Here is a 16,602-nt window from a genome sequence, read left to right as displayed (position 1 = left end):
AAGTCAATATCCAGATCTGGGGCTTTTTTTATTCTTTTGAGGCATCGCTGAAGATCTGTACTCGATTTTCGGATCTATTCTGGGTTGAAAAAACAAGAAGAGCCCTTCTAGGTGTTTTTGCGCCCTCCAGCCCCACCCAAAGTCCTGGTAGGCCTGCAAATCTCCGTGTTTCATACTGAGGGTCTTTCCGAAAGAACGTGCATTTTCAGTCCTGGACGTTTAGTAATTTATAAGGGCAAAGACAACACCATAGGGCATCTTCCCGAAGTAGTCTAAGGGCTGAGAAGCCTGAAAGGCATTTGCCTCCTCGCATTTGGACGTGAGGCTCGGAGCCCGGCTGTCTTCAGCTGTCACGGAGCGAGGAGGAGGGAGTGCTGGCATTGGCATTGGGCATGGAGTTCCTCCAGCCCCTGCGCCGCGTCCCGTCGCCAGCTCACCTCTGCAGAGAGCTAGGCACTCACCGGCCCGCCTGCCCCTGCTCCCACGTCGCCCTCCATCCCCTGGCCTCAGGCATAGGTCGCCGGAACCATCCAGTGGGATGCCCGAGGGCCAGGGATGGGGGACAGCGGCTGCCCCGGAAGCCCGCAGCTCCCCCGGCGCTGCGGCGGCGGCCGGGAGGCGCCCAGGCCCGCTCCCCCTCCCCGCCCCCAGCTCCCGCCTACTGCCCGCCGCGCAGTGCGCCCGCTCGCTCCAGCCCGCTGGCGCAGCAGCGCACACACTCACTCTGAGGGCGCCTCCAAGGTTACCCGCAGGGTGGGGGCTGGGGCAGGCTTCGGCCACTGGCCGCCTCCGCTGCTCTCCTACCGCCGCGGTTCTTCCGCCGCTCCAGAGCGATCGGGATCCAAACCCCGAAGCAGAAGAGACTCCAAAGTCCGGGGAGGGAAGCCGAGTTGGAAGGCAGACAGGCGTCAGGGCGGGGGGCGGCCTTAGTTGGGTCTGGGTGCGCAGAGAGCAGGGTCAGGCGAGGTCGCGGCAAGAGGAGACTGTGGCTCTGGCGGGCGCCCTGGGCCGCGCAGTCTGGGCCGGGGGCAGCGCGCAGGGGCTGCAGGCAGCATCGAGGCGCCCGAGGCGCCCCGGGCCCGCTGGGGGGCAGAGACAAGCGGGCGGCCAAACCTGCCGAGGAAACTAACTAAATAAAAGGAGACTGTTATTTAAGGCGCGGAAATTTGAAATATTTGGACAGGAAGAGAAAAGAAAAGTAACCTTAGTGAGGGAGGGAAAGGGAGCAAAAAAAAAAAAAAAAAGAAAGAAACGCGAGCTAACGGTTTTGAAACTCCCCCACCCCCACCCCGGGCTTCTCTGCGCGCCCTTAGGGATCTCTGGGCTCCAGCTTCCTTACTAGGGAGCCGGGAGATGCAGTTGGAATCTGGAGAATTTCTAAGGGACAGAAAGGACGTCTTCTCAGCCCCTCAAGAGAGAGCTTGGGTTGGCTGTGGGCAGAGCTTCATCCCGGGTCTCAGAGTGGAAGATTGTCTCCTGCCTCGCACTAGGTCCCTGCGTGGATCTGGGTTTGATTTTGTTTTTGTGGACCTGCCTTGTAAAATCAAAAGTCTCGAGAGACCAAAAGAGGGACTACGCTCCTTTCCGTCCCCGTAGCCATTTGATGAAGGTCACTTGGGGCAGTCAGGAAGGCTTCGGGTACGACCCTTTCTCGCTCCAGCGCTGTGATCTCGCAGCGCTTCTGGGCTATTACTTCTACCCCCGGCAAAAGCCGAAAGCACCTTTTTGGGAACTGAGATTTCGAAACCAGTCCCGGGCCACGGATTGTACAGCGTTCGTTTTATAAACACGATAAGGGAAATTTATAATATTGTCATTTGAATTGCTTGCCCGGGACAAAATTCTTCTATTTATTAACTACCTAATGTGGTGTGTGTGTGTGTGCGAAGTCATCACACCATTATGAGATGCGTAATGTTTATCAGAAAACTATTGATTCACTACCGAAATATGGTAAAATGCAGTTTTCTTAGTGGCTAAGGGACCAGAACGTGGTCTGAGGTACACTTAGTGCCTTCCCCTCCTCCCCCATATAAGTCCGGTTTCAGCTTATACTGGCCAACGGCTGAGCTTGAGTTTCCCGACGTGGGTGCGGACACAGTGAAGAACTGAATTTAAGAGTTCATGTCTGTTTAGCATCTTCCATCCTTTCTATAGCGTCATCCCCTGGGGTTTTGATCATCCTATTAATTAGCACTTGCCTCTTCAGTCTTCATCTAAGTTCAGACACTTCCCCACCTCAGATCACTGCAAAATAGACCCCACTAAACTGCAGCATCATTTCTTCCATCCTATACATTTCGGCATATTCAAGAGTCTTACAGAATATTACAGAGGTTTTTGAGAGAGTGAGTAATGTCTTGCCACATTTCCTCGAGAGGACCACATAACTCATTTCTAAAATACTTAGATTAGCAAAGCTAAGTAGCTACGAAGAGCCAGAGAAATGTGGCGATGTTTAATGCCTAGCACATTTTTGGCTGATGAATAGATAAGAGCTTTCTCTCCCCTTATTGTGCTCCGACCACCTGAGGACTAAGCGAGTGCAGAAGTACTTCTCTTTCGCTTTATGAACGTCCTATACCTTTATATTTAAAATCTCTAGAGAGCAATTTTAATGCTGAGACTTGGTGGATACTAAAAAAGGCCATTAAACTCAACTTTAAATTCAGAAACGTCCATTTTTACAATTGCAACTGGTAAGAAGGGTTGTTTTTATTTTTTAGTAAATCTTGTGTTTAGAAAATATTCAGGTTACTTAAGCAGTGTGTTTTGTATATTGATTCTAGTTTAAAATCAAAATACAACACTTTTTCCTTCAAAACTATCTCAATTTTTTCCCTAAACTTTAAAATAAGTGTTTTAAATTTAATTTCATGTTGCTGTAAAAAATAAATTCAGTAACTTGTGGTTAGAGGTGGCAGAAATTGAAGTCTTGCTGCATTTAACTTAGGGAAGTGCCAAATGAAAAGGATTCAACTTTTTTTCCTATATTCTTTTTATATTATCTTGGAAAACAAGCTATTGAAAACCACTTGCCTGCAACCATTCCAATCCTTGTTAGGGCAGGCATCAGAACCACGTCCCTCAATAAACTTTGAAGTATTTGTTCTTTTTGGAGCGAAGGCAGGGAGCTTATGAAGCAGAAGGAGGGACCTTTCACATAAAACATCTCTGTTAATGTGGGAGATGATGAATAAAGTATTTATAAATTTATAAATGGTAACTTCATTGAAATCCTTTGGTGAAAATCTTTAATTAAAATGACAGAGTAAGTAGTAGATGCTGGAAAATACTCTTGGAAATTTAGTATGTCTGTTTCATTCAAAAAATTATTTTTAGCTTTTGTTAAAAAGATTTTATATGCTTTACTAAAACATTTTTGTGGGAGTCAAGTATTATATGTAGGAGTGACCTATTTATTTATTATAAAAGTTTCTATGTTTATTATATTGCAGCTCCTAAATTAGTTTTGATCCTTACAAGTAATTTATATATTTTTTTCTTGCTGAGCTCTTTATCCCCTAAAAGTCGGTATTTGCATTATTTTTAATACTTAAGCATTTTGTAATTTTACATTTTGGACATGCAGGGAGAAAAAGCCAGTGTTGCACTCAGTATAGTTATGGTATAATTTTGGGAAACATATTATTTAATCAATTGTTTCATTTGTGGGTTTTTAAAAAATCAACCAATGGGAAGTGCTTTTAAGGCGGCATTTTCTTTTTAAAGTGGCTTTTAGAGCTAACATATTTGTTTTTAGGTCGTTACTTCTGAAACCTGTTTTTCAACTATTCAACTTAAGTTTGAAAACGAGAAGATTAAACATTAGGATAAATTCACACTGAAATAATTTCAGGTTTGATATTTTAAAAACGTTGTTCTTATTCTATTTTAAATCAGAAATACTAGGCACCAAGTGAACTCTTCTGGGGAGAGGAAGAAAAGAATAACTGAATCATCAATAGAACATGTCTAATTTTTCAATTGGTCTACGTTTTCTAATGTCAAAACTTAAAATATCATGATGTTTTAGTACAGTCCTCCTTAGCAAGTGGCAAATTATGTGGGGATTGTAGAGGAGTGGAAATCACAGAAAAACATTGTCCTGTTTTGAAAAATGTGTTTTAATTAGGCAAAAGAAGCATCAGGACAAACCATTTTTAAAACAAACTCTCCAAGTTAGGTATTGAGACTGGCAAAGGAAGAAGCAAGGAAACAGTCAAAGAAAGATAAAATATTCAGAAGAAAGCCAAAGCTATTTGCAATTACATGTTAGAACTCGGGATTTTGCAGGTGAAAAAGATGTTGCTTAAATATATTTGTAAGCCTGTAGTAAGATTTCCATGTAGCAGTTTCAAAAGATTTAACTAGCTGCTTAAAATATGACAAAACTGAATTTTAACAAATGATATTAAAATCGTACAGCAAACCATTTAACTGACAAAATACAAGGCAGTGTGGGAGAGCCCTCCCCACATTCATTGCAGATTCTCAGCTCCCTCTGCCCGGTTTCCCTCCATCAGGCTAACGACCTCGTTCCTCCCGTAGAGCCGGGCCAAGTCGCAAGCGGTGTCCCCCTTATGGTTCCGATGCCCCACTTTGCTGGCTGTGTGCTTCACAAGGAACTCCACCACCGAGAGGTGGCCTTCTTTGGCAGCCAAGTGCAAGGGCAGGTTCCCTTCATTATCCTCGAGGTTGACATCAGCTTGAAACTCCAGCAAAGTCTGTAAAGTGTCCAGGAAACCTGCTCTGGCTGCATCATGAATGACAGCGAAACCAGTTCCGTCTCTCAAATTGGGATTAGCACCTCGAAGTAGTAGTCTCCTGGCAATCTCGGGATTTCCAAGTTTCATAACCTAGAAAAGAAGAAAAAAGCGTAGAATCCTTTAAGCACTCCTACTACAAGAATATTTTGAAATGTCCACCTCTTCTATTTATGTAACCATTTTTGGTGAAGGAGTTCTTGGGGAAGACCCATATGATGGAGTTTGAAGGGCTCTATTGCAGGAAGGAAAGTACTAGTAGGTACAAGAAGAAAAAAAACATAAAAATTGCGCTTCTACAGAGGGTGCCAGAAAAATGTATACACATTTTAAGATAACATTTCTTAACATATACATTTTTTTGTCACTCCCGGTATTATGGAATATCTTCAACGGCTGAAAAGTAGGATAAATTGATCAATAAAATAGAACTAGTCCAAAATGTATAAAATTCACTCACAACTCAGTTCTCTATCTCACTTGAAGAGTTGAGTAATTTCATGAATTTATTAAAATAAAAGAAATGGAATTTGAGATTTAAATAAGTCTCCTGTGCTTGTTCATACTCATAAAATGTACCTAGGGTATTTATTCTGTAAAATCAAATGTGGGTAAAATTTATTTTCTAAATAGCTACTGAAAAGAAATAAGGAGAGTTTCTTTAAATGCCTCTAAAGAAGTATTTCTACACATCAGACTCTATCACCTAGTGTAAAAACTATCTACTAAAAATCCAGACCTGATATTTTCTTAAATGATTAATTTTCACAAGTTCTCTCCCAATAGACATAGTGCCAAATTTACAAGTGATTTTTTTAAAAAAATTTTTCTTTGCAAGTTATTTCATATTGGGTACTAGGTGTATTCAGTGCTTAGAAACCTTCACTTGTAATTTTAAAATGTTACTGATTATTAAGGTGTTAAATAAGCAACAGTGTTGTACGTGGCTTATGATATTGATTTCTCTAAAACTAAGTTCATGATATGCCGTTTATTAGATAGATGATAGTATGGCAACTATTCTTGAAAAGAATGAAAGTCATCCTACTATATTACTTACTGTTTCTTAAAGTCCTAACTAGCGTCCTGATTTTTCAAGTGAGCAAAAGAAGAGATAATAAGATATTTAATGTGTATTTTGGGACACAGACAGCTTTGTCTGTGGTTTGAACTCATTTAATGAGTAAGTAAGTAAGATGGGAACTGGTGATCCCATCTTACTTTCTTTTGCAGTTATTATCAGGCATTTAGGAATAGCTATTTATAAACTGCCAACATTTTTAAAGTCAGAATGTGGTATTAAAATTTGCTGTCAACATAGAAATAATTCTCAAGACAAAGATTTATCTACTGTTGTTTGAATATATTTCACTCTAATAAGAGGTTTCTATTAGGCTCTCATAATTATAAAATATCTTGTAGAGCAGCATGCAATTATATAACATATATAATTTAGTTGTGAAAAAATATATAGTCTCATTAACATGACAGAAAATTTCAGCATTTTAATTGGTTTCATTATATTTAGGTATACTCATAATAATGTAAATTTATAATAAATAGATTACATAATAGACACCCAAATATTTGTGAAATTAAATACAATTCATTGAAAAATATATACAAAGTTGATCTCTTTTAAAATGTTTGTTTTTTTTTTAAATCACAAATTAAATAATATAATAAAATGTATTTAGAATGAATAATATTTTATAAATGTACTCTATGTAGATGGCCAAGATATTAAGCTTCCCTGTTGATAAAACCCTGCTGGCTTTTAGTCCTTCCTTTGGGGCAGTGGTAAACATGATACATAATTTATTTTTCAAGAACTTCTATGAAATATACTTTTTAATTATTAAAAATTAACACAATCTAATTTTCAATTGCCTCTAAAGATTTAGTCACATTTAAGGACTTGGACTGGGAAAAATAAAAGACAGACACCTTGGATCTTTGTAAAGTAAATGTACGATTAAGGCCTTTGATATTATCCTGACTGAGAAGCTTACACTAGGAAGGGGGAGAAACTTTCACTCTTGAGTTAAATAAACATAAATGTAGAAAGAAATTTGCCATCTTTCACAGAGAATAATAGTAATATTAGAAATTGTTCTGAAAGAAAATTCTTTCGAGTTATGACATAACTTCAGAGTCAGGATTATACATACTGAAAATAAGCCTTGAGATTCCTGTTTTTGTGTGTGTTTCATTATATGTACTAGGACTAAGCCACAATACGTGGGTGTTAGTATCTTGATAAATATGTTTAATATAAACAAGATTGCAGAATTGTATTTAAAATGTTTGTCAAAACTTTTTTTTCAGTGTTAATCTTCCAGTCTTCCTGTTCGTCAAAAGTCCTGTAAGATCTTATTCTGAGCAAGGTTAAGAGGTTCATTCTTTGTGACACTTATACACTCTTTTAAGTTTTCAATAGGAAACTTTTTAACATATTAAATTTGTGGTATTGCTGTCATCACCAAACCTGTTAAAAACTAGTAGGTGAAAAAAGAAAATAATTCCTTTCCCCATTTAATCTACCTGAAATAAGATAAATTATTTTGTATCTACGCATTAGCTTCCTTAATACATAAAATTTTGCAAGGTCAGTGTATTCTGATTTAAAATGTACACACTGTATGGACTTCGTCAGTTAATAGTATATCTCTTGCCACTTAAATATCTAATTCTTGTAACTAAAACAAAGCACCCTAAAAACCCTCTCCCCAATGTTCAGTGCTTCAAGTGTGGCATTTCCGAATAAGAATAGCTCAGAAGAATGTCATCAGAACTCTGATAAAGCAACTATTTGAGACTACTTTTCCATTTTTCTGTTCTAAGCCTTTCGCCTAAGTTACATGATAACGTTCAGAGGAAAAAAAATTATCAGGTACAATGCTTGGCACCTGGACATGTTTCATTTGTTGCTTGTAAATCTAATTACTGAAAATTAGAACATACCACGGCATGACCGCAGAGACAAAAATACTACAAGCTGAACTCTGATTAGAAAATTCAACTTTTTATTCCTCCTCAATACTGAATGGGTGGATGGTATTACATTAACTGTGAAACGTACATCCTGTCCCCGTGCCCAGTCCACCCATTCCAAACGAGGAAAGGTCGTTTGTCAAAACTTGAAGCATTTGTAGGAAAAACAGCCTCGCCAGTAGTCAAGAAAATTAACGTTAAAGTCAATTATTGGAGCAAAGTAAGGAAACCACTAATAACAGTGTATTTACTTCAAATAATCATAATAATGTGTTTACAGAGCTGTCTAACCCCCCCCCCCAGAAAAAAACTCAGCGCTGCTACGACTACTTTCAAATCCTTACAGTCACAAAAACATTCCAAAAATTAAGACCAAACCTGGAACCCACTTAATACAGAGGATGTTATTGGATTTGACGAGTTTGTTCAAAGTACGTCATTTTGGGGAGTTGGATCCACTTAAAAATATAAAATATGGCAACCAACTAGGTTTAAAAACAGTGAAATTTTGTACCCCTGAAAGCTTAAAAGCTGTTATTCTAGAAACCCGGGTCACGTAGGCAACACTGTTGACCTGTTTTCCCCACCTCTCTGGATACCAACCTGCAGCGCAGTCCTTCCAAATCCATTTTGTGCATTGACGTTTACATTATTTTGCAACAAACTAGTAAGTTGCTCTAGGTCCCCCCTGGCAGCTGCGGACGCCAACTCGTTCCCCCAAGGTTCGGCCATTCTTTAGGGTCCTGACGGTCGGGAAAAGATGAATTAGTTGTTTTTCTTTTTCCCCTTTCCTTTGCTTCTAACCAGGCTGCATGATGGCATCGGAGACTGACAGAAGGACTGGGATGGTTAATCTGGAGTAGAGCTTGGTAGTAAATACTAGTAAGATCTGCCTGCCAAAAGCCCGCCCCTCGATTCACACGTGATTATTCAGCAAAACTGAGCCATTGGAGAGGGGCTCCGCTCCTCGCTTTTTAGCTTAACCCCTATGAAGAATTCTGATGATTCAACAGAGAGACACACAGACACACTCATATTCCTGGTAAATTACTCTGGACGTAAAATGTAGGCAGAGCTGTCACGTACCTACACAACAGATCTCTGCGAGGAATGTGTGCGGAGACTTAAGGGACTAGATCAGGGCAGAAAATACCGCGGAAGGAAAGACATTTGGGGGAAAAGAAAAGGCGTTAACCCACCCTTGTTCACGGTGGCGACTTGAGCGGCGCGAGCCAGAACTGTAGGGGCAGGTCCTCTGAGAGGCTCGGTCTCCATCCGTCACGCCCGAAGGGGTAGTCCTGAGCCCTCCGCTGCAGAGAGAGCGCAGCTGTGGCTGGATGCTGACGTACTCCGGGGGGTTAAAGATGATCGCCAAAAGCAAACGGGAGCAGCAGTTCCGTGGCCCTCAAGTTACAGGTCTTAACGACTCCTCAGTGGCCTCCGCTTCTTGGGAGGAGCCTTTACTGGCGTCCCTGCCGAGCAGCGGACTAACGCCGCGCGGGAAGGCTCCGGAGCCCGCCCGCTGGGCTGCCGCAGCCCCACCGAGCCTCAGAGGCCGTGGGAGCCAGGCTCGGCGCGCGTCCTCGGAGACGGCCGGGCGCGCGGCGGGGCCCGGGCAAGCGGGTCATGCCGGCCCTACCGGGTCCTGGGACTCAGCAGCGTAACGAAAGGAAGAGCGATGCGGGAAGCGTCTATGTGGCCAGGGCTGCTGGGGCAGCACGCGGCAGCATCGCGGCTGCACGGGGCAGCCCACCGGTAACTTCCCGCCTACGACCGAGCGCGTTCAGACTTCCTACTGCAGAGGCTCATTGAGCTGCCGCCGCCGTCTTTTCCTTCCTTTCCCGGTTTTCTGAGGGTCTCCGGAGATCAGGACAATCCTGGGAAGCGCAGGCCAAGCTCTGAGTATGGGGAGTCACCACAATCCCAGAGCGCAGCCAGTCCCACAGCCCCTCTCGGCAAGAGCCCAGCAGTTTTGGCTCCCGGTGCCACTTCGCCAACGTCTCGCGGTCCCCAGGCCTGTGCCCCCAGCCTTTGCCGCCGACAGGGCAGAGGCTGCCAGCCAGCTGTGCCCTAGAGCGGAGCTGGATAGCACTGCTTCCTTCCGAGCCGCAGTACTCCCAGTGACAGTTTCTTTTGTAGCTGGTCCCCCAAAATCGCTGGTCCCTGTTCCCTTCACCCTTATAGACACTTGAGCGTTGTCCCCCTTTCTGCTCTTTTCCTTCCCTCCCTCCTTTGCTTCTTTTTTCGCTCAAACAATTGCTGCTTCTGTTGCCGCTGCAGAGACGGTGCCGGTTTCTTCTCCCTTTTCCGACCTCATCAGCTTTTTTTGAAAAGAAAAAAATTGAGCGCTTTTTGAGTTGAAAAACCCGCCCCCATTTTAACGGCAGAGTTTTAAGGAGGCTCGGCAGAGTTGCAGCGCCGCACGAGCGGGAAGGCCGGGCACCGCCCACGCCCCGCCCTCAGGCCGGGTGGCGCTCTAGCTCGCCGCTTCGCTCGCTCCGCCTCCCGCCCAGCGCCCTTTCTCCCGCCTACTAGCTCCTGCCTCCCTCCCTGGGTCTCTTGCTTTGGCTCCCACCCGCGGCCTCCTCCCGCTAGCTGGCGGGATGGAATCGGCTAAGTGAAACCCGGGAATGCCCGGAGCCCGGCGGGGGCGGGCGTGAGAGGAAGAGGCTTGTTAATTAAGACAGCTGCGGAGAGCCGCAGGGCCTTAGAGGCTGGGCGCCGCCGGCTGCTGGAAGGCTGAGAGCGAGCCGGCCTCTGGGCTCCCCCGCTAGGCTCTCGAAGTTACGGCGGCCAGGCCTGCGCTGCCTCCTCCTCCTTTGGGGCTCGCGCTGTGTAAACTTGGCCTCCTTTCAGCTGGGCCCCGGCCTCGCACCTGCCAGATCAACGCCCAGGGCCGCAGTGGGCAGAGGTGGCCGTGGGGGTGGAGGGAAAAACCCGGACTGACAGCAAGAACAGTGCTCAGCAAAAGCACAAGTCTTTTATAGAGTGATTTTTACGAATCCTAAAGACATAGTATATAGGTAAGAAATCATGACGAACTCTGAAACCTTAATGTTCTAGGGACTAGAAACTGTTGAATATTCCATTTCTTAAGGGAAAGGGAGAAAAACAATGAACTTGAAAACAAAATTTAAAATAAATGTTGGGAAGGATTTTCTATAAAGGCCATTTCTTTATTGCCAAAGCTCTCATTTTGACTACATATATGGAGACTTGTTTTTTTGGGGGGAGGGGTGGCGAAATGTAAATCGTTTATTTCAATCATCTGAGACACCAGTTCTCTCTGTACTTTAACTTCCTCTTTTAGCTGTGTAAGAATAATTAACTACAGCTTTCTATATTTTTTGTTCTTGAAAATATCCAACACGGTTACATGATGCACCCAGTGGTCAAAATGAAACCAAGCAAAAAATGACAAGTGATCTAATTAGTATCAGCCTCTAGCAAGCATATCCTCAAGCAACATCTGTACACAGCTCCTGAAGTATATTGGGAATATTAGCAACAGAAACATCTGGATAATCATCTAGTAACAGATTGGGAGGGAGAGTTGAAACTGGGAAGAATCTGGCAGTGTTTTCTTTAACTGAACTGTTGAGAAAAAAATATTCAGAGCTCTTTTCTTAGATAACTAAACTTGAAATGTGAATCAAGAGTAAACTACAATACAAGAAATTAACTCCTCTATTTTCTTTTGTATAGTTAGACATTTCAAATAGAATACTTAGATTCCATTTATACCAGAAAAAACACCATAAATAATGTAATTTACTTTTGATTATTCTGGGAACTTACTGTGTAACCTTAGCATGGCAGGAGGGTGTGATGATATTATTGCCCTACTGGCTGATAAGAGATAAGTGGCATTAGTCCAATTTATGAGAGTTGCTTTCTAGCATTTATTATGCTTTTTTGCTACAAGAAGATACTATAATAAGGAGGAATTTTATATTGTATTCATTATAACATAGGTTATGTGTGGTATAATTTTCATGAAATAAAATACTTTTTGCTGAATAACTAAGTAAATAAAATATATGGTAATTTAAGATGCATACAGAGCTGGATTAAGATTTTTGGAGGTACTAAGCACTGAAAATATTTTGGTGTCTTACCACCTCACCTCATATGTAAATAAAATAAAAATAATACAAAACCAAAAACTAAGTGTAAAGAAGTCTACCAAGGATCTGATTTTCTCCATAATGACTACTTTTGGCCTTTTGCTGAAATATTAAATTCTTTAAGGGAATTTTTTTGTTTTTTTACTCTGGTGTTGCTGGTGCCCTAAAGCATATGCTTAGTCTGCTTATTGTATAAACCAGAGCTGGCAGAGGTTGCAGTCTTAGTTCAGAGAGCATAAGTAAGCACTACAAAGTACCTCCAATGAAAATCTAATATTTATTGAGTGCGAGCACACTGAAATAGATTCAAAAGTGAGTATCTCTGCCCTCAATAGGCCTACATTCTAACATGGTACATAAGCAAGACTCACAGTTAAGCATCTATCATATTGAAAGTAGTGGTTTTTCTTTTAGCATAGTAATGATTTCTCTTTCAACACTGAAAATAGAGATTTTATATTTAGATTTAAATACTAAGTGTCATGGACATTTTTTTCCAGCAGTTTGTACTCATTTTAAAGGGCTTATAGACATATAATTTAATAAGATGATTTTGTGCTTTTCCCTCATTGACTTAAGTGTGCACAGTTTCTGAATGATTAACTTAGGGAAATATATATATGACATTTACAATTTCTTTACCTAGTTTCAAAGTCTTTCTCTTTGTTGTATTTATAGATCCAACAGAAGTGGAAAACAGACTGGTACCCTCAGGAGACCTTTTTTTTTATTATTATTTCTGAGATTCAACAGGCTTTTTCATGTAGGTATCACATCACTTATGAAAGATTTTTTGTAAGGTTAAAAAAAGCCTAGTAAGCAACTCAAAAGCTTAAACATAACAACAATACTGAATACTTGTACAGCATGTCATGGTTATAAAATATCATGCACACATTATTTAATCTTGACAACAACTCTTTGAGGTAAATATAATTATCCCCATTTTTCAGGTGAAGGAATGGAGGCTTGTAGAGATTGTGACTTAAATCCCGTAGGTAGTAGATATAGGATTTGAACTCAGATTTTAAGGTCCCAAATGTTACACCTTTGTCATTACTTAAATGTCCAGGATTAGGCACTAAATTCCTAAAGAACATTAAATCATTAAATGAAATATATTTGATAATTTAACTGTGGATCTAACACTGTAATAGCATTAATCTTCTCATGAATTATAATCCAATAGTGTTGTTAAAAAGCTTGATTAACTTAACCAAAGGATCAACAAGTCATGTTGATACCATGTGCCCATGATGTGATGTCATGAGGACACATCATCTCTGGTAGTCTTCCCCCAAATTCATAAGCTCGGTGTAATTCAGGTAAAACATCAGACAAACCCAAACTGAGGGACATTCTATAAAGTTCCTGACCACTATTCAAAAGTCAGGACTGAGGAAATGTCACAGATTGGAAGAGTCTAATGAAACATGATGACTAAATGTAATGTGGTATTCTGGATTGGACCTGGAACAATAAAAGGACATTAATGTAAAAATCCAAATAGAGTCTCTAGAATATAATTAATAGCATTGTACCAATGTTAATTTCTTAGTTTTGATAGCTGTACCATAGGTATGTAAGATAGTAACATTACAGAAAGCTGGATAAATGGTAAACAGGAATATTCTGTACTATCTTTGCAACTATTCTATAAATCTAAAATTATTTCAAATAAAAATTTAGCCTAATAAGTACAAATAAACTTTATTATCTATATTTGAGGGAAAGATAAAATAAAAGTTCCCTTTAAAAGGATAATGATAAGATCAAAGAACATGGAGATTCTAGAAAAAAATCTATGCAGTGTTTGAATTATGCTGAGCTCCATGAGTTAATGCAGTAAACCAACTATGAGAATGGATAGATTAAAATTATTTTTCTTTGCTCATGCTAATGTACAGAGAATCACTCTATATTTTTATTCCCAGTTTGTGACACTTAAAGGAAATTGCTTCTCTTAAGGAAGGAATTCCGGGGAAATGAAAAGTGATTTCCACCCCCTCTTAATTCAGTATTTATTTTTCTTTCATTCCTTTCCCTGTAGTGGACAATTACACTGGATGCTGGGTATCCAACCATGAAGAGTTAGGTCATAGGGAAGAATCAGTCTCTTCAGGAACTGTACAAACTTTGCAGCATGGAAGGTGAATTGCAGGGAGGCAACAGGGCAAGTGGAAAGAGCACTAGTTTTGATTTAGTCTTGTCACTTTGTAGCATGACTTGGGGCAGATTCTTAACCTTTCAGAGCAGTTTTTTAATTCTGTAAAATGGTTGTTATAAGGATTGAATAAGATAAGGTGTGTAAAGTACCTGTACATTCTAGACATTCAATAAAATTTAATAAACTCTAATGTCTGGGTTGTTATTATGTATCCAAAACTTCGCTATATATGAACTATGGTGAATATAAAACACATGAATTGGCTTATTATCTCAAGGAACTTCCAACCTTTGGGGATAGATTAAAACATGCATAGATGAAACAATTAGAGAAAAAAACTTAACAGATTTTTATCAGAGCATTAAATTATGTTGTAAAGATAGTAAAAGCAATGATTAGAAAGGAGAAGAATCCTGTTGGCTTAAGTTTTATGAAAGAGGTGCTGAGAAAAGCATTTTGGAATTGGTGTACAGATTAATAGTAGTTAATACGTTTGGAGAGCTTTAAGGTTTCTGAAGAGATTTCACAAGTATATCACTCAATAGTCACAATTACTCTATAAGTTTTATAAGCTCCATTTTAGAGGTAAGAAATTGAGACTCAGAAGTTTTTTGTTAAGGAGCAGAGGTAGAACTCAAGCCTAGTAAATGCTGACTATGAACTATATGCTCGTTTTGTAAAAATATCTATGATTTTCATGCATTTACATAATTGTTTTCTCATCACTTGATATAGTCATGTCAGATGCTAAAGTCAGAGAGACTAAGTGACCCATATAAGTACCCCCAGATAATTAGTTGGGAAAGCAGTACTAGAACCCATATGCCTGAATGTCTAGAGTATTCTTCCCATCTTTCTCTATTACCACATTGTTTTAATTTCGATGGAGAGAAGGGAGGGAGAAGGGCAGCAGCACTGGATTTGAATGGGCTTTTTTTTTTGACTCTGTGTTATCACAGAAAAAAACCTAAACTTTTCAAGGTTTTTCTCTTTTTTTTCTTTGCATTAATCCTGGCCATGTAACTGGAGACAATTACCGTGTTTCCCTGAAAATAAGATGTAACTGGAGAATAAGCCCTAGCATGATTTTTCAGGATGACATCCCCTGAACATAAGCCCTAATGCGTCTTTTGGAGCAAAAAGTAATATAAGACCCAGTCTTTTTTTCGGGGAAACACAGTCTTCACCTGCCCTGTGCTGAGAGTGATGTATGTGAATGGGGCAACTCAATTGCCACACTTAAATTTCTGGTACTATGTTTCACCTCATGACTCACATTTGTGCCCTATTTTGAAATTACTTTTTTAGGGATGGTAATTAAGACACTTCAAGTCATGTGACTATGGAGGGTTCTATTCCTTATCTAATTAATTCTGGTCTAACTACAGATTATCACATGAGAGTTGTAGGCCAGACTATTTTCACATAAAGAAAACACACAGAATAAACCTAGGTCTTTAGAACACCATAGTGTCTTCTCTGTGTTCAGGAATACAAAGACTCAGACCTTGATTTTATGTGGTAATTTCACTAGTCTGTATTTCAACTCTGCAGCACAAAATCAGCAAACTTACTTCACACTTTCAGGATTTTATATACTTTCCAAGGCAAGTCAATGCTCTATTATAGTTCAGGATGATATTTTCTCAAGTCAAAGTTGAACATTTTCCACTGTCACTCTTCCTCCAGCCAGGATGACAATTACACATTGTCACACTTCATTGTACATAGTCTTTGGCTATTCTTGGCTCAAAGCCTGTCAATTTCTGAAGGTAAATTGAAACTTTAAGCAAGTAATTTCTTCACTTATCAAAGTACTTTAAATAGACTGAGTATATTCAAAGCTGGACTTAAGTTTTCCTTGTTTGTAAGACGTTGTCTCTGATTTATAAAATAAATGTGCTGCAGGAATAGAAAGGTTTGTATTTCTCATAACTAAAAAACAAAACAAAAAAGCTTATCTTTTTCTTGGAGTCGATATTCTCACATTTTTGAGCTTCCGTGTCTCCCCTACGTCTACCATGGAAGAAGTCTGGTTACCTCTAGAGTTACTGAGAGTTTGAGTATGCAGGCGTCAGGGGGTTTGGGATTAAGTGTGACAGTGTGTAAACTGATTTTGACAGTGAAGTTGAGCGTAAAAGGCTGTATATGAAGTCGTATTTTGGTGAAACTTTGTTAGAGAAAATGTACATTTATGAAATGCTGTTTGTTAGACGGGTTGTCAGTGTGCTGAGCGGGTTTGTGATGCTTGACGTGTATGTGTTTGACTATGGAACCACGTAGAGCGGAGAATCTGATCCCCGTCCCAGCCAGGGTGAGGCGGTATCCCGAGGCCTTTGCTTAATTACAAACCGGAAAAACCTGTTGCGGGAGTTCAAGCTCCCGCACTAGTAGGCTGGCGTCTCCGCCGGCTGTGCGCGGATCCCCGCGGGGTAGTCGCGCGCCCAGTGCTTGACAGAAGGGCAGTCACGTGGTAGCCGCAAAGCGGCGCTTTGCGACCTCGATGACAGGCAAAATGTGCGACAGCCGCGGTGCTAGCCAACCAGGG

General features: G+C 40.8%; 1 protein-coding gene across 1 annotated transcript; it reads right to left on the bottom strand.

Annotated features, from left to right (window-relative positions):
* Positions 1-4,106: 4,106 nt before the first annotated feature.
* Positions 4,107-10,165, bottom strand: CDKN2C (cyclin dependent kinase inhibitor 2C). The gene is made up of 3 exons (XM_033115718.1): positions 8,960-10,165; positions 8,364-8,503; positions 4,107-4,859 (listed from the first exon to the last, which is right to left on the bottom strand). The coding sequence occupies exons 2-3, from the start codon at positions 8,490-8,492 to the stop codon at positions 4,482-4,484; spliced, it is 507 nt and encodes a 168-aa protein (XP_032971609.1). The 5' UTR covers positions 8,493-8,503; positions 8,960-10,165; the 3' UTR covers positions 4,107-4,481.
* Between the last annotated feature and the right edge of the window lie 6,437 nt (positions 10,166-16,602).

The sequence above is a fragment of the Rhinolophus ferrumequinum genome, chromosome 9 (assembly GCF_004115265.2).
Source record: "Rhinolophus ferrumequinum isolate MPI-CBG mRhiFer1 chromosome 9, mRhiFer1_v1.p, whole genome shotgun sequence".
Lineage (NCBI taxonomy): Eukaryota > Metazoa > Chordata > Mammalia > Chiroptera > Rhinolophidae > Rhinolophus > Rhinolophus ferrumequinum.
The sequence above is the reverse complement of the archived record's forward strand: the minus strand, read 5'-3'. Positions and strand labels throughout refer to the sequence as shown.